Consider the following 18,858-nt stretch of genomic DNA (forward strand, 5'->3'; position numbering starts at 1 on the left):
ACAATGGAAAAAAATAACTATGCTATTGTATCTTATAACAGCAAACTGACATGATTCAATAGAATGTTAAGATTAACAAGATTAAGAATGTTAACGGTCTTTGCCGCATTTTTGCTTCAATTCAATGGAGATTGTGCTGCTCCTCCTAGTGTGTGTGTTGGCCACCTGGGGGCAGTGAAATAGAGAAAAACTTGAAGTTTCACAACTGACTCAGTAAGCTGCAGTAATATTAGTCATGTGTCCACAAAGGGTAAAGATTAGATTTGTTTCATCAGAATCATCTTTATTTGCCAAGTATGTCCAAAAAAAACACAAGGAATTTACTTACAGGCCATGGAGGCAGAGTGCATTACTCAGTTTTCCTTCTGACAACAGTACCTGCCAAATCCAGGTCTCATTGAAGCACTCCACGCCTGCCTTTTTGCACCGCCCCTTTCTTCATGTATTCAATACTTTTCTCCTGTGTCATTTCACATTTCTACACACAACAAAATTTATGATCTTATTTTTTCTACTTTCTTTGTATTTATGGATTACTTTGGTTGTTCCCAACATCTGGTGAAATTTTCAGGTCAATAGCACCTTTGGAAATATATTTAGTGAGAAAAACAGTGACGTGTTAAATACTTATTTCTGCCGCTGTATATGATGATAATGCAATGATTTTACTAATGGGGAAAATTTGGATTTTATAAATAAAAGCATGAAGTTGAAATATTGAAGGGGGAAAGTATTCATTTTACAAGAAAAAATGCCATAATTTTATGAGGAAAAATATGGAATACTAAAAAAGAATTTTTTTTCAAGAATAAATATTCATTTTTCAAAGAAAAAAAAAACACAAAAAGGTTACAAAAAAGTAGAAATATTGCCAGAGTAAAGTTGAACTATGAAGTGAAAAAATATATAAATATTTTTAATAAAAATTAGTTTTATGAGAATGAAGTACCAATTTTACAGGGGAAGAAGTTTAAAGAATAAAGTTGAAATATGAGAAAAATGTAATTTTGCAAGAATATAGTCAAAATATTTAGAGAATAAATGACAAAAAGACATGACAGTTTTTTTAGTTTTGTTTTTGTCGTAAGTGAAGAATAGTCCAAATAGCAAAAGAAAAGTCCTAAACTCATGAAAATAAAGTAGTTATTTTTAGAAGAAAAAAATGGTTAGAAAATGTAGTGAACAAAGTCAATTTAACAAGAATGAAGTTGAAATATTTCAAGGAAAAGGTAATATTTTTACAAGAACTGTTATGAGAAAAGGGATGTAATGTAAATAAAATGGTAACTTTTGAAAGACAAAACGTACTGAAATTCCAATAAAAAAAGTTGTCCTTTATGAGCATAAAGTCAAACTATTAAGAAATTACCTAAACATTACCAAAAAAAAGCTCTTTTTTTAAAATACTCAAAATATACTCAGACAAATGTTATATTTTAATGAGTATAAAGTGAACATTTTGAGAAAAAGTTGGATTGTAAATAAACACTTCACATGGATGAAGTTGAATTATTACAAGGAAAAGGTCTTAGTATTATGAGGAAAAGGTCAGATGATAAAAAGTTCCATATTCATCACCTGACGAGTGAGTGTATGAGTGAATAAGAGTAAAGTAAGCGCCTCACATGCTCTTCACCCAGCAGCTTCCTGTGTGAGTCATATCCATGCTTATCTGTCCTAGTCAAATGAAGGGCACATGCAAAGTGATGAATGAAGCCAGTAAAGGATTGTGACATGCGCATGAAGACAACCTTGACAATTTTTGTGAGCAAATATGGTCTTTCATTGGCAAAGTATTGCATTCTTTTGGAAAAAAAACATTACGTTTATGGCCAAATATAATTTTTGTGACAAACTCTAATATTGTGTGGGGCCTTTTGCTACACGATTACAACTTTTTGTGGTCAACAGTTGCATTTTAAGGTGTGTGTTGAAACAGCATCCAGCTTTATCTTAAAATTGGTGTAAAACACTGACACCGTGTGACCACTTTGGAGTACGACAGCTCGTTGCCAGGGCAACCCAGACTCATCAAAAATCAGCCTGCATGATTTTTCACTTTCTCCACAAGGTGTCAGTAAAATACCACAATTTGCATTAGAGGTGAGCTTTAACTCCATTTGTCATCAGGAATCGAATATTAACCTCTTTCAAACACTTCCATCTCGACCTTTGTGTGTAGAGGACTGTCCTATTTGGCTTTTCACAATGGATGACGTCATGACACAATAGCTAATCATAATGTGTTTGCCCAGGGAGGAGATTTGACCTCGAGCTGAGTGGGAATGCGCCATGGTAATCTTGTTTGTTTGTTTCATGATATTTTCATATTTCATAAAGCGCACCCTTGTCCCGTCAAGGGTTACGCAAGATTTAAGGTGGCAATAGGATGTCATGATTACATTATTACATTGTTTTTAAACTAATAAATCAAAACTTTATTTTATATAGAACTTTTCATGCACGGGATCTGCAGCACATAGTGCTGCACATAATAATTTCCCCCCCAAAATCAAAAGGAAAAATACGAGAATAGAACTAAAAACAACTGGCTTTTAAGTTTTGATAATGTTTGAAGAAGAGGGTCTTCCCTGATTTGAAATCCTAATTTCAAAACCTAACCCTAGTTGGAGGCCTTAACCTTTGTTTGAAACCACAACTTCAAACCTGAACCCTGACTTGAAACCCCAAATTGAAACCCTACCACTACTTAATCTGAAACCCTAACTTTTGCTTGAAACCTTAAACTTTATCAAGTTTGAAACACTAAACCTGGCTGAAAACCATAACCATGAATTCGGCCTCCCATGTATGCCGTGCCCGTGTGGGTTTTCTCCGGGTACTCCGGTTTCCTCCCACATCCCAAAAACATGCGCGGTAGGTTGATTGAAGACTCTAAATTGCCCGCAGGTGTGAATGTGAGTGCAATGGTTGTTTGTCTCTTTGTGCCCTGCGATTGGCTGGTGACCAGTTCAGGGTGGACCACGCCTCTCGCTCAGTGGCAGCTGGGATAGGCTCCAGCACAGCCACAACCTTAGTGAGGATAAGTGGTACTGAAAATGGATGGATGGATAGAATTTGAAATCCCTAACCTTGACTTGAAACCCTAAACCTGGCTTGAAACCCCAATTTCAAACCCGAAACAATAACCTTTGCTTGAAATCCTTACCCCTCTTTAAAATCTATCATTTTAAACCTTAATACTGCCATAAAGGCCTAACTTGAAATCAGAACCCACCTCTGCTTGGAACATTAATTTGAAAACATAACTTTTTTCTTTGAAACCTTACTTTGACTCAGGTTGCTGAAACAGCAGCCGTGACATAATATAAGACTCATCACGTAACACTTACATTTGTATATATTTTAATTATCACGTTGCAAGCAAAATTTCACTTGAAATAAGTAGAAAAAAATTGACAGTGGAGTAATTAAAAAAAAAAAAAAAAAAAACTTAATCCACTGACATTTTACCCCCTATTTATTTGTAGTCAAACCTAGCTTGAAACAATTGAAAATTGTCTAAAAACAATTTTCTTTTTAGGTGATAGTCTAATTTTAGTATAATTGGATTAGTTTTTACTAGAAATAAGACAACAAATATTTTTTGCAGTGTAGTTTGGAATGGTAACCAAGGCTTGGAACTCTTAATTTGAATCTTTAAGCTTTGCTGGAAACACCTAAAGTTGTCTTTGTACTTGAGTCATTGCAAGAATTATGAGATATGGCGCAGATTGCAGAAAACACATCAATGTCCCACTTCAACTAACCGCGTGGACCTTCTGTTGATGACAATCGTATAATCGTTGACAGTCGGCACGGGTCGTACAGTGCACACGTTTAACGACGGCTTTTTGATTTCTCTTCAGGTTGAAAGGCCTGCATGGAGTCCTTTAAATCACAAATAGGGCCACGATGCTCCCGAGCGCCGTAATTCGGGAATGCTGTCCGCAAACAGTCTTGCGCAGCTTACATAACCAAGCAGCAGAAATATGCAGTGTTGGGGACTAACTGATTACATGTCATGAGATTACACAATTTAATTACAAAATGTATGTACTTGTAATCCAATACATTACTAAGAGAAAAAGTGCAATTACAGTTGTGCTCATAAGTTTACATACCCCGGCAGAATTTATGATTTCTTGGCCATTTTTCAGAGAACATGAATGATAAAACAAAAACCTTTTCTTTCACTCATGGTTAGTGTTTGGGTGAAGCCATTTATTATCAAACAACTGTGTTTACTCTTTTTAAATCAAAATGACAACAGATACTATACAAATGGCCCTGATCAAAGGTTTACATACCCTTGAGATTTTGGCCAGATAACATGCACACAAGTTGACACAAATGGGTTTGAATGGTTACGAAAAGGTAACCATCCACACCTGTCTGCTTGTAATCAGTGTGTATATAAAGGTTCAGTGAGTTTCTGGGCTCCTGACAGACCCTTGCAGTGACATCTCTGGATTCTGAGTCATGGGGAAAGCAAAAGATCCGCGGGAAAAGGTAATTAATTGAACTGTTTAAAACAGGAAAGGGAAATAAGAAGATATCCAAGGAACTGAGAATGCCAATCAGCAGTGTTCAGACTCAAATTAAGAAGTGGAAAATGAGAGATTCTGTTTGAAACCAACCCACGATCAGGTCGACCAACAAACATTTCTGCCACAACGACTAGGAAAATGGTTTGAGATGCAAAGAAAGAACAACAGATGACGTCACCTGAAATACAGGACTTTCTGGAAAAAAAGTGGTGTGGATGTTTCAAGATGCAGTTGAAGAAAAATGGGCTGCATGGTCGAGTCGCCAGAAGAAAGCCATAGCTACGCCAATGCCACAAAAAAAATCACGCTTACAATATGCCAAACAGCACAGAGACGAGCCTCAAAACTTCTGCAAGAAAATCATTTGGAGTGATTTTGGCCACAACCATAAATGTTACATTTGAATGGGAGTCAACAAGGCCTGTAATGAAAGTTACACCCTTCTTGCTGTGAAACATGGAGGTGGATCGCTGATGTTTTGGGGATGTGTGAGCTACAAAGGCGCTGGAAACTTGCTCAAAATTGATGGCAAGATAAATGCAGCATGTTATCAAAAAATACTAGCGGAAGATTTGCACTCATCAGCAAGAAGCTGCGCATGGGACGTACTTGAATATTCCAACATGATAATGATCCAAAACACAAAGCCAAGTCGACCTGTCATTGGCTACAGCAGAATAAAGTGAAGGTTCTGGAGTGGCCCTCTCAGTCTCCTGACCTCAGTATCATTGAGCCACTCTGGCTCATACATACATGACGCCAAGCTGTCATTGATGGTAAAGGGGGTAATACACGCCATTAAAAACTGGGGTATGTCAACTTTGGATCATGGTCCTTTGTGTAGCTTCTGTTATCATCATGATTTCAAAAGAGTAAACACAGTTGCTTGATAATAAATAGCTTCACCCAAGCACTAAGCACAAGTGAAAGAAAAGTGTTTGTGTTATCATTCATATTCTCTGAAAAATGGCCAAGAAATCATAAATTCTAGCAGGGTATGTAAACTTATGAGCACAACTGTAAATTACAGTTGCATTTTGAAATATTTGTGATTACAATTGTGTTACATTTGGAAATATAGCCACAAAAGGCTCAGATTTTTTTCATATGACTTCCTGCTTTGGAAGCCGACGCTTGTGGTTGGCTCTTCTCTGGTCATGTGCTATTCACCCGTAGTCTCAAACAGCTCATATTTTTCCAGCTATAACCTCCAAGTGCCACTTTGTGGTGCAATCTATATAAAGTTTGTGTGAGGTTTTGGAAAGGTTAGACTCGTAGTTACACTGTATACTTTTTAACACATAAAAGAACATTGACTTTTGAATAGTTGTATCTTTATAATTTCTGACTTTTTATGGAACATTCCCTATCTGGTTTGTCATATCTAAATTGTGGACATTTGTCATTTGGTCAACCTGGTATCATGTTTTATGTGCGCTGTACACATATAATGCAACAAACACATTTATTATGTATTTACATTTCATCCTGTTTTGTTTTCACTTTGTTTGTGTAAACACCAATAATGTGGTTAATTCCAAAATAATGATCTATGCTTTTAAGCCACGATTTTAAAGGAAACATCCAAGGGTCCTGTTGATTTGATTGAAAATTACGAGAAGTAATTTAAATGTAATTAGTTATATGACTTTGAGAAAGTCATAGAAATATTTACAAGTACTATTACATTTTCAACAGGGTAACTTGTAACAAACTACATTTCCAAAGTCAAATTCCCAACACTGAGTTTGTCTGAATACAGTTTGTATGGGTGCTCCGCAATGCTGTTAATGTTCTAGTGGTGTTAGCATGTGGCAGCCTGCCAGTGTTGTTGTAGCACTGGAGCACGGTTCAAAGACGACGTTCAGAAAAAACGTCAGTCAGGACACGACGATGCCGGCGAGCACAGTTTGTTCCTGTCGCACTTTGTCCCGCCTGCTTAATGCCGTTGTTATGAGTGCCTTGAGGCAGAATAAACTTTTCATTTGTTTGGTGTACATACGTTGCATTTCTACGCCTTTTTCGCTGCTTTTTGTCAACGCCAGTGAACGCAGATTGGCGGGACACCAAAGAATTGGTCAAGAGATGCCGAAGAAGTCATTTTGTGACAGGTTGAGCAACTAATTTCAAACCCTAACGCTGGTTTGAAACCACCCTCATTTCAAATCTTAACCTCGGCATGAAACCCTTGTTTGAAAACCTTAACCAGTCTTGGAGCCCTAATTTTAAACCCTAACCCTTGTTTAAATAACCCCCGTTTGAAACCCTAAATGGCTTAAAACCCTACTTTGAAACCTTAACCCCAGCTTCCATCCCTGATTTGAATCATTTGCCATTGCTTAAAACCTTAATTTTAAAACCTTAACCCTGGCTTTCAAATGCTAAATGCTAACCATGGCTTGAAACCCAAATTTGAACACCTCACTCCAATTTGAAACCCCAACGTTTAAAAAATTGTAACTGCTAGAGTGGTAAGAGAGCATTTTATTCAAATGTTGTACACAATAGACAGAAATATGCAGCAAATAAAGTTTCTATGGCGACAGCAGCAGCAGTACATGTACAAAAATACAATTTGATTTGATCATATAGCAAATATCAGACATATTTATCATATACATATTTCTGTATTATAAATACAAACAACTTTACAATGTGGGGGAAAAAGTTTGAAGAAGACGCGTTACTTCATTATACAAGATGATACGGTGGAAATTTTTGCCAGGAAGTGGTGTTTCAATATCCATATTAGGATGTAGAAAGCACTCATTCAGAAGCATGGGCATTAATTAACACTAATAAATAAATACCTGCCAGCTTGATTTAATCATTACAAAATAATAACTAAATATTCATGTGGTAAAAAGGTGACACTCTTTCATTTTGGCAACTGCATGCTAGTTCAATCCCCAAATTTTTGTCACTTTTAAATTAATTCAACTAATCTTATGTGTTTCACGCGCTTAATTTGGCAGGTTGTGATCGCAGATGGCACCCAGGAAGTGGGAAGTTAAGTCATCTAGGTCTGCTACCTTAGCCTCATTTGCTTCTCATACATCACTATTTGTTTTAGCAAAACTGATTTACATGCTCTTATTTTGGGAGAATGTGAATGGGCACCCGGGAAGCAAGAAGTCAATCTGTACCTGCTTCTTATCCAAATGGTGTCTGTTGTTGTTACTTTGGAATAAATTAGAGCTGCAACTAACAATTATTTTAGTAATCAATGAAGTTGTCAATTATTTTTGGGATTTATTGATGAATCATCTTTAAAAAAAAAAATTCAAAATCTGCTTTTCAAAAACAGGACATTATTTCAAAGTGAAAGTGAAAAATTGATTATGATTCCGTTACTGTTTGGGCCGTAACATCCGTCACAAAAATGTTGATCATTGTTTTCCAAATAAAAAGCAGATGTTTTCAAAATGTCTTATTTTGATTAAACACCAAAGATAATCAGTTTGCCTTCATCGCGGACTACAGAAACCGAACAATATTTACTGTTGAGAGGCTGAAATTCTGATAATGTGGACAATTTTAAAATAAACAAGGTCTCTGAACGATTAATCGATTATTAAAATAGTTGATTAATTTTAAAATCAGTTGTCGATTAATCGATTACTTGTTGCACCTCTAGAATGAATTCTTTTCATTGTTAGAATTTTTTATTTTTTTTAATGCGAGTGAATATGTATCTGTTACCTCACACATGTGGTGCCTCTTTTGGTCACTTTTGGGTGAATTCTCTTTTTTTTTTTAATAAACCAAAGTGCATGTGGCCTCTCTAATGCTCTTAATTTGGCGGGCTATCAATGCAAATGCTCTTATTTTGTGTTAATACATATGGCACTAAGAAGTGCATCAATACCTGCTACCTTATCCATATGATGCCCCTTTTTTCACTTCTGAGTGACTTCTGTTCGTTTCAGCGGAACCAAAACCACCTTTTATTTTGGCGGGAAGCAGGAAGTGCCTGGGTACCTTTTTAAAACCAGAAGTAGTCTCCCACCCTGGTACCGTAAACACACCACATAGACCACAGTGAGTAATAAAAAGCGGGTACAAAGTAGGTATGTACAAAGGTGGTAGTTACACGTAGGATTCTTCGGCGAAGAAGAGCTGGTCGAAATCGTCCAATTGCGGCTCGCTACACTGCCGACTGTGCCACTCCCTCTTGGCCTGGGCGATGGCCAGCGCCACCTCCTGGCTGCGCCGTGCGGAGCCCGCCGCGTCCCCAGTCGTGGAAAAGTAGTCCCGCACAGTGCGGTTGGCGGAGGGTGACAGGGGCTCCACATCCGACACCCTCAGGCAGGCCCGGGGTCTGTCCACTGTGCCCGTTTTGGAGGGGTGGCACACGGGCTCGGACCGGCGGCGGGGAAGCGTCCGGCTCTGGACAGGGAGCGTCAGGGAGTGGGACTTCTGGCGTTTAAGTACAAGAGTGGTGGAACTTTGTCCATAGAAGACACCCATGGGGGGCTGGACAGTGTCAGCTCCCACAGGTGGCGTGTCGTGGAGGAGCCTAAGCTCTCGCACCGTCAGGGGTTTGTCCGCCCCCTTGTAGAAAGGTGAGGTGCTTTGTAATTGAAGCAGCGCCTGCTGGTAGGACGGAGGACTGCTGGAACGCCGGTTGGGCGTCCCGTTTTGGGTACCAGCGGACGGCGGCAAGTCCTCACTTGCGTGTCCGTTGAGAGGCTGCTTCAGGGACAGGCGGTGGTCCTTCTTGATCCACGTGTTGGGGTGGGCGCTGGGGCGGGGATCCTTCTGCGGCGGAGAGCACCGTGGGGACCGAAGTGGGGCATCCCCCGGCGGGATGGCACTGTAATCGGTGGAGTACTGGGAGAAAGCGGAGTCTAAGGAGCTGAGTGAGGAGCCGGTGGGGGAGGTGGCTGGCGAGGAGAGGCTGGAGCAGCTGGCGTCCAGGCGCAGCGAGGGCGGGGATGCTTGCTTGCTCTTCCGCCGCCCACTGTTCTGGTCTTGCTCCGAATTCAGGTGGAGCCCCTTTAGCTCCTTCTCCAAGAACTCTTCCTCCTCTTCCTCGCCCTCCATGGCGGCATCATAGCTGGCCTTGCGTAGCGGGAGGCGTCCCCCCGTGAGGGCGGCCAAGGCGGGCTCTGAGCTTCGCCTCAATCTCCGGCTGGCACCCTGCGAGGACACCCCATTGGCGTGGCGGACGCGGGGCTGGCGCGTTGCGGGGCTGAAGCGGCGCGGCCGGGCCAGGGGCGGCAGTTGCAACAGGAGGTCATCGGCGCGGCCCTCAGTGTCGGGTTCGCAGTCGCTGAGCGTGAGAACCGAGTCGCGGCTGCGGCTGTCGGGCTTGTCACGTTTGTCACGCAGAGGCAGTTGGTCCTGGGACGGAGACTCTGGCTCGTCGTTCAGCTCGTTCTCCAAACTGTCGTACGACGAGTCGTTCATTTGGAACGACGATGCGTCTAGAAGGGACCACACACAATGAGTAAATGTTTGGTCAGCACATACAACGCTGCTGCGTTTGTTGCCATTCACATTTGCACATGTACAGTACTGTATACTATGCATCAGCTGCTTACACATAGACTATTTATACACATACAGTTTTTTTATACTACCCACTGCTGCGGATGATACTGCCTTCTTTCCACATTCACATCTTACAGTAAAACAGTGTATTCAGGATCATCCATACATTATTATACATTGTTATACATACTCTTTATTGACACCATGTATATCTTTTTTAATATATAAAATTCTGCTGACTATTTTTGCTGCCTTTTGGTCACCTGAAAATGCGTATGTACTGTACAGTATAACTTACTATACTATCCATTAATCGCTTCTATGTAGATATGCAGTTTGTTGTTTCATACAACCCTGCTGACTATTCTCGCTGCCTTTCGTTGTCATTCACAGCTTTATGCTTATGTATATGTACAGTGGTGTGCACAGTAAACTATCAACTGCTTATAAAAAAAAAATATATATTATGCAGTTTGTTATTGCCTACAATGCTGCTGACGAGTCACTTTAATTTCATATTCAATATGTACATGTATATCGGTATACTGCTTATGAAGTTCAGAAGTGCAAACACCAAAGACATGTAAAAGGGGAAACAAAATAAAATAATTGTGGGGGTATGGGAGGGATCCCCCGCCCCCTGCAGCGAATCTTTTTTATTTTAACATAAATTAAGAAATCTGGAAGACTCCGAAGAGTACAATAAAGCAAAATAAACAAATTTTCTTCACGCAGAAAAACATTTATTTACACCACTCAAGTACATGTTAATGTAAAAATTTATGATTACAATTAAATTTGCCTAATTTCTTTGCTTTTTTGTTTTGGCCCCCAACTTGAGCCAGGCCCATCTCCACCTGCACCTGATGCCTGCTTCAAGCTGTGCCACATGAATAGCATCCTCCTCTTTCAGCACTATCATTCTGGAAAAGAACTGACGACAATCGTCTGTTTCACTTCCTTTTTCACTATCACCAACTTCAAAGGCTAATCCCAAAATGCATCCTCCAGGAAAATATTAAGTACAGAATTTTTCTGTTTCTGAATTTGAAGTTAGTTCATTCTGTGATGTGACATAACCCCTAACATCGCTCCGTCGCTGAATACATTTAACATTAACATCCGTAAATTAATTCGATAATTGTAGACGCGTTTCCTAATTAATACAAAATCTACTAGCGGATCAGCTCTTGTCGCCGATGTTACGTGTGCTTTGCGGGTCCGCTGAACTAGACAAAACCAGGCCACGACCGGCAGCACCTCAACGCAAAAATACAAAAGGTCAGTGCAACTAATACGACACTGGCTGATCTGATGAGCAAAAATGTTGCTTAAATGTAAGAGTAGCAATAGAGGATGTCCGCTACAGAGGTGGGCAGAGTAGCCTAACATTGACCTCAAGTAAGAGTACTGTTACTTGACAATAATGTGACTCAAGTAAAAGTAAAAAGTAGTCCTCCAAAAAAATACTTGAGTAAGAGTAAAAAGTACACAGTGAAATAATTACTCAAGTACTGAGTAAATAGAACAAACAATACAAAATAATTTAAAAAAACCAACAACAAAAACATTTGCAATTTACTCCATGGTGTTTTCTCAAGTTATTGGTGAGCTGAATTATCCACGTTTGCGCAGACAAATACTACAATACATGAAAGCTGTTGATTTTGTTCGTCTAAATGTAAACAAGAGTAGCGCGCAGTTGCCTTCATGGTAACGACAACCTTCTCAAAATGGTGGCCATTTAGGCACGACGATCAGCCGGGCTGGCTTATCTAGTGTTAATACCTATGCCCGGGGATCCCAATAGAAGACATCGTGTGAGGTCATGTGACTTTCTCTTGTCGTTTGATTGGTGAACGCCTATGACAACAGCGACGGCGACGTTCCATATTTGTATCGTACTGTCACGCAACATAACGATGGGTCTCTCACCAGAGCTGTGCTCACTGCCACCACCCTTCGGGCTGAAGTTGGAAAAGAGCAAGGTGACATCGTCGCCCAGCACGGCGGTGCAGTTCTCGATGAGGAAGCGCACCAGCTCACACACCTTGAAGGCGGGAAAAGCAGCGTCAATCTTCACACAACATTTTGAAAAAACAGTTATGTAAAAATTAGTATGAGGAAAATGGGAGATTGTTGTCACGTGAAGGACAAAGTATCCTGCCCGTGCTGGTTTCTGTATAAAACAGGCTAAATTTCTCTTTTCTGTATGAAGTGCAAATGGGACTAAGTCAATTTCCTGCAGGATGCAGTGTTTCAGTGTGAAAATTGCAACAATACCCTGCCTTTACTGAGTTCTGTGTAAAAGTCATAGTTAATAGAAATGCTGGATCTTCTGTTATGCACTAATGTTTGCGGGATCTCTGCATGTAAGTAGCTACAGTTGTGCAAAAATATCTTGCCTTTGCTGGGTTTTGTGTAAAAGCCACATGCTGATAAATGCTGAATTTTCTGTTATGCGCCAATTTCCCCAGATTGTGCATACTCTGTGATGTAAGCATAATCGACCTCCCAAATTAATATTCACAATCAATACTCGTTGCATTTCCTATCGCTAAGAAAACAATTTTACTGAACTAGAAAAATAAATCTGTTTTTTGCAGATGATGTGGTTCTGTTGGCTTCATCAAGCCGTGATCGCCAACTCTCACTAGAGCGGTTCGCAACAGTGTGTGAAGCGGCTGGGATGAAAATCAGCACCTCCGAATGTGAGACCATGGTCCTCAGTCGGAAAAGGGTGGAGTGTCCTCTTCAGGTCGGGGATGAGATCCTGCCCCAAGTGGAGGAGTATTTTGTCTTCTTCACAAGTGAGGGAAGAATGGAACGAGAGATCGAATGGTGGATCAGTGCAGCGTCTGCAGTGATGCGGACTTTGTATCGGTCCGTTGTGGTAACGAAGGAGCTAAGCCGAAAGGCGAAGCTCTCGATTTAACGGTCGATCTACATTCCTACCCTCACCTATGGTCACGAGCTGAGGGTCGTGACGGAAAGAACAAGATCCCGGATACAAGCGGCCGAAATGAGTTTCCTCCGTAGGGTGTCCGGGCTCTCCCTTAGAGATAGGGTGAGAAGCTCGGTCATCCGGGAGGGGCTCAGAGTAGAGCCGCTGCTCCTACGCAGGATGCCTCCTGGGCGCCTCCCTGGTGAGGTGTTCTGGGCACGTCCCACCGGGAGGAGACCCCGGGGACGAGCCAGGACACGCTGGAGAGACTATGTCTCCCGGTTGGCCTCAGAATGCCTCGGGATCCCCCCGGAAGAGCTGGTGGAAGTGGCTGGGGAGAGGGAAGTCGGGTGTCCCTGCTAAAGCTAATGCCCCCGTGACCCAACCTCGGATAAGCGGAAGAAAATGGATGGATAGATAAAAAAATAAACAACATATATCAATATTAATCACTGGTTAAATCTCATCATAAATTATATTGCATTAGAAAAAATTAAAATGAAAAAATCTGTTACATACAGTAATTACATAGATAGCTGGTCACCCTTTTTCAAGATGCTGAACCTAGATCTTTGATTCCTCTGCCTGGGTAGAATGTCATCTGGCAATAACAATATTACATTGTAAATGAGCAAAGTTTTGCCTTCTGTATTCTTTGTTGTTGTGGTTTTATTTTCTCCTTTTTCTCATGTATTGATTTACTTTTTCCCTTTCTCATACTTCACACTCATTTGCATGATGAAAGGACACATGCATGGGTTGGGGATCTTCTCTTCTTGACCCTGTGCTCAGGTTCCGCGTGTGCAGGTGTGGTGCTAACTGGCGTCTGCTTTGGTTCCCCGTTCTGGCTGCTGGTGGGGATGGTGGCGCCTGCTTTCTCCTCTTCTCTCTGGTACTTGCGTCCGGCTGCGGTCGCCTACCCCTCTTCCCGTGGGGGGCGGGGGGTGCCCTGCTGACCGTGGGGCTCGCTCAGGGGCTTTGTCACTGCCTGGTTCGGGGGCGGATCCACCTTCCGCACCCTGGGACAGGTAGCGGGCGCTGGCTGGGATGGGGGGGGAGGCAGGTTCCAGGGGGCGGTACAGCAAGGCTGTGTGTGACGGTCATTTCTCCCTGTAGTTGTCCCACTGGATGGGCCCGGCCTGCGGAGCCATTCCTCTTAATCACTCACTCAGCACACATTCACTGACTTCATTCATTCACTCTCTCACACCGCTCACTTCTTGGGGTGCCGGTGCGGGCGTCGGACCAGGATTCAGTACATCAGTGCTGGTTCCTGGTCTAGACGCTTTGCTTCCCCCCGTGAATGCGTTACACACACCCATCCCCATTTTTTTATGCGCTACATACACTGATTCCTGGGGGGTCCTCACGGGCCACGACAGATTTTAATTCACTACACCACTCGGGTCACTATGCACAGGGTACGGCCAATGACTGGCAGTCGGGGACCAGGGGGTTGGCTGGGAGGGTGACTTTGGGCCCCTGCGGTGTCCTCCGGTTGGTGGAGCTTTGGTGGAGCCAGTGGACCACCCCGGGTCCTTCTGTGTGTGTGAGTGGTGTCCTGTCAACTGGGCCACTCTAAGGTGGGCTCCTGGGCTCGACCCCGCCTCTCGGCTGGGTTGGGTGGGATCCTCAGCCCCTGCGGTGCAGGCGCAGCAATTCCAGATCACTTCTGAAAGTGATTGTGCATGCGAGACGGTATCAATTCACTTGCATGTGTCCGCAGATACTCACCTGGAAATACTTCTGCTTTTCGCTTAGTGGGGCCACTCACTCATTACGATAACTAATAACTATGCAAACTTCCTCGGTATCCCCTCACTTGCATTGTGTTTCTATAGATGTTTAGAATTTACATAGCCACTCCCACCACACTTCAGTTTTACAGCCGGGGTCCACTACCTCTGTCCTGCATGCTTCCCCTCCTATCCTTGTCCTGTACAGTCCTGTCCTAGATTTTCCTGCCCTTCCTTCACAGGGTGTGAGCACTACTGCTCCATACAACACTCAAATCTAATTTGTCATTGTACTAGGCATATAATGATTTACTTTTGTCATCTTTATTACAGCTAATGTCTTGTCTTTTGTCTTCTTCTCTTCCTATATTATTTAGCTAACTTTTCACTGTTTCTCCCCTTTGTTTTGTTAGTTCTTTTTCTGTCACTCCCCTTTAAAACTTTGTTCTGTTTGACGGAAATGTTCAATAAAATTCCATCAGAATACAAAGAACCACAGTGGCAGCTTAAAACTCCACTGTGGCACAATAAAAGTGTTGTGGCATAAAAGGGATACAGATGCTCCTTTCTGTTTGACCCTACCACTGAACTAGACAAAAAAAAAAAAGATATGTGCCAATTTTACGGTATCTCTGTGTGAAACAGGCAACAGTTGGGTCCACACGGTTGTGCGGAAATATCCTGCCATTGCTGGCCTCTGTGTAAAAGAAATCTTATGTTAGCCGTATCTTTTCTATTCTTTTTTTTTTTTTTTTTTTTTTTAAAAAAAGGCCAACAAAGTGCTGGATCTTCAATTAGATGTCGTTTTAGTGGTATCTTCATAAAAGGCATTTTTGTATGTGCTCTGTGTAAATTGTATGATGTCAGTTTACAGTCAATTCTACACAGGAAGCTGTGCTGCAGTCTGAAAGATGAGGTTCGTTGTGAAAGGCACTGATGAAGAAATTTTAGCTCTCTTATGACCTAATTTTGCATGAGCTCTGCGTGAAAAGCTACATTTCTGTGCAAAGTTTTCAAGTAATAGCCTTCCTTTGTGGGGTTCTGTGTGAAAGCCAGAGGAACTGTTATGTGCCTATTTAGCAGTATCTCTGTGCGAAATCGGCTACAGTTGTCGTCAATTCTCTCTAAGTCATTTTTCTGACAATTTAGTAGGATGCTGTGTGAAATTTGCAGACTTTTTTGACAAAGGCAAAATAAATGCTGAAACGTAGCTGTTACATGGCAATTTTGCAGTACCACTGCGTGACAGTGTTTTCTTCCTCTACACACTAGTAGTAGTCATCAGACAACACTAGTGGAGTGTTTGCTCACATGAGGCGTGCTTATTGGAGGAATTCCTGACCTAAATAACTTTTTTTCCCCCCTTGATATTGGCACAGCTGTCCAAACTTTTCTTCACATATTTTTATTCTGAGAATATCCACCTTTTCCAACACCCACACACGCATTCCAAACAGAACACGTAAACAAGAAACCCCCCCTTGTACCTCATCATTTTGGCAGAAAATCTGGGCCGAAATTGCAATCTTTCTTCACTTTGACTGGTTTTCTGTGCATTTATTTTCACCAAATCCTTTCTTGACATAAACTGAACAATAGTTGTAGGCAATTGTTAGTGCATCCGGAAAGTATCCACAGTGCTTCACATTTTCCACAGTTTGTTGTTACAACCTTGTTCCAAAACTGAATTTTTCCATCAAAATTTTACAATAGGTAGACTCCAATTAAGCTGTAGAAACATCTCAAGGCTGATCAGTGGAAACAAGATCAGCGCTTGAGCGCAATTTTGAGCTTCATGCCAAAGGTTGTGAATACTAATGTGATTTCTTAGTTTATAAATGTTTTTATGAATTCACAAAAATCTCAAAGCAACTTTTATTCACATTGTCATTATTGGGTGTTTTCTTTTCGAATGTACTATAACTATTACAACTATTACAGCACATCAAATTGCTTAAACTGATGGAAAATGGCAATTTCGGTCAAATTTAAACCATTTTGTAATAAAGCTATGACATAGCAAAATGTAACAAAAGTTATGTACTGTGAATACCTTCTGATGCACTCTCTATATGCATGATTTTTAAGTTTTTGATTTTTAATAAATTAGCAAAAATCTCAACACTACTTTTTCACATTGTAATTATGGGGTGTTATGGGTAGAATTTTGAAAATGAATGAAAAATGCTGTAACAAAGTGGCTACTAGTTGGATATACACTTCTGATGTGGCTGCAGGATCGAACAACATGTCAATTATACATTATCCATTCGACGGCTGCAAAAAGCATTATTCCCAAATACATTAAACTATTACTTTTTTCCATATGATTCAGTTACTAGTTTGGTCTGTAACAACTTTCAGAAAGTCGTCAAAAATGATGATTATTGTTTTCGAAAGTAAAAATGTTTGCAAATGTCTTATTTTGATTCAACACAAAAGATAATCAGTCTGCTTTCATGGATGACCACAGAAATCTGAGAATATTAACTGTTGAGAGGCTGATATCAAAGGATATGGAAATTTGTAAGGTAAACAATGGCGCTAAACGATTAATTGATTATCAAAATCAATTAATTTGATGATCAATTAATTGTGACACCTCTACTTAAATATTTGCTTACCATTATTTTCCATGACTTCTGATTTCAACTAAATGTTATTTATTCAATTTGTTGTTCAGCATATGGTTTTCAGAGTCATAGCGGAGTGTAAATTGAATTTCCCCCTGAGGGAATATAATGAGCATAATAAATAACACTGTAAAAGGAAAGCATAACTACAATATGAATATGAGTTTAAGTGTCTAAAATGTCTTCCAAGGAAAAGTAGACAGAACAAGCCTTGCATGTGTTTGCACAAGCAAGTTAGCCTCGCTGACGCCATGGAAACGCAAGGCACCTTTTGTTTGTTTGGCTCCAGATGTTGCGGTTTAGTGCGTCTGAATGCTGTTTGCATCTGCGCGTAAACAGCCAGGCTGCTCTCTGATGTCACTTATTTGTCCGATTTTTAAAAAGAGAAATAAAAAGAAAAGACGGCCACCTGGTTTGGGATTAGAAGGAGCAGCAAGATCCAGGAATCCACATTCCCAGCTGTGGTTTTGGATGACGTCCACTGTGTTCTTTGCAAATGTGGCTCCAATATGCTGGCAGTGTGGAGCCGAGAGTGTATATTATTGTCATGACATCCTCCTAATCCTCCTCTTTTCTTCTCCTTAGTCTTAGTGTAACAAAGATGAAGCCAAAATTTCCTCATATGTGATGACAACGAATCATTTTTTGTCTTTTGAAACAGCTAGGAAACGCAACATTTGCGCCAATCTACGAGCAAATATATTGCTTGAAGGAGAATCCATACTCAAGAATGATACCGTAAAATAATATACAATGGTGCCTTTAGATACAAGTGACCCCAGTTACTAGCTTTTCGAGATGCGAGCCATCGTTCGGCTGAGTTTTTGCTTTGACTTGCAAGCAAAAACTTGCGGTAGGAGCGCTGTATGGTGGCAGTGAACTCAACTCACTTTCGACCAAGCAGCAGTTTGGCAGATAGAATTAATTAACAATTCTTTTAAAATTTCTTCACCCTGTTTATTGCCACTCCCAGCTGAAGTTTGCTGTCAAACTAAACATAAAACAAAGAGACTGACTGGCGACCAGTTCAGGGTGTAGTCCGCCTTTCGCCCGAAGTCAGCTGGTATAGGCTCCAGCACCCCGCGACCCTAACCAGGATCAGTGGTGTTGTAAATGGATGGATGGATGTTTTGAGTTAAGAGCATGTCAGGGAATGAATTAAACTTGTAACTCAAGGCACCACTGTATAATAGGATACTCAAAAAGAACCAGAGACCCAACAATTGCCCATTAACTTATCCTATTTCCTGTGACATGCCAACATGCTAACATTAGCACTCATCACCAACAATGTCCCCTATTATGTCCCACTTTGTCCCCTTGTTTCAAATAATGTCCCCCACTGTATTATGTCATGAAGTATCCCTGTGATGAGAGTTCTACCATGGAGTTATCCGGTATCAAATGAGATCAAGCGTAATGCGTTTTCGCATTGCTAATCTCTTAGCATTTGAAAAAACTAAACGCTAATTGTAGACAACAGCGTGGTCATGTGACTC

At 41.0% G+C, this 18,858-nt stretch overlaps 1 protein-coding gene across 12 annotated transcripts in view; it reads right to left on the reverse strand.

The window, feature by feature from the left end:
* Positions 1-7,019: 7,019 nt before the first annotated feature.
* The window catches only part of LOC133486522 (rho GTPase-activating protein 20-like), a 66,459-nt gene continuing 54,620 nt past the window's right edge, over positions 7,020-18,858 (reverse strand). For 9 of the 12 annotated variants that reach the window (XM_061791815.1, XM_061791814.1, XM_061791812.1 and 6 more), the window contains 3 exons: positions 17,769-17,945; positions 11,982-12,123; positions 7,020-9,979 (listed from right to left, as the gene is read on the reverse strand). In XM_061791815.1, the coding sequence (XP_061647799.1) occupies positions 8,640-9,979; positions 11,982-12,123; positions 17,769-17,945 (1,659 nt within the window). In that variant the 3' untranslated portion in view covers positions 7,020-8,639. The remainder of the gene's footprint in view (positions 9,980-11,981; positions 12,124-17,768; positions 17,946-18,858) is intronic. The other 3 variants (XM_061791816.1, XM_061791819.1, XM_061791820.1) reach the window with 3 other exon arrangements.

This window comes from Phyllopteryx taeniolatus, chromosome 12, assembly GCF_024500385.1.
Source record: "Phyllopteryx taeniolatus isolate TA_2022b chromosome 12, UOR_Ptae_1.2, whole genome shotgun sequence".
Taxonomy (NCBI): domain Eukaryota; kingdom Metazoa; phylum Chordata; class Actinopteri; order Syngnathiformes; family Syngnathidae; genus Phyllopteryx; species Phyllopteryx taeniolatus.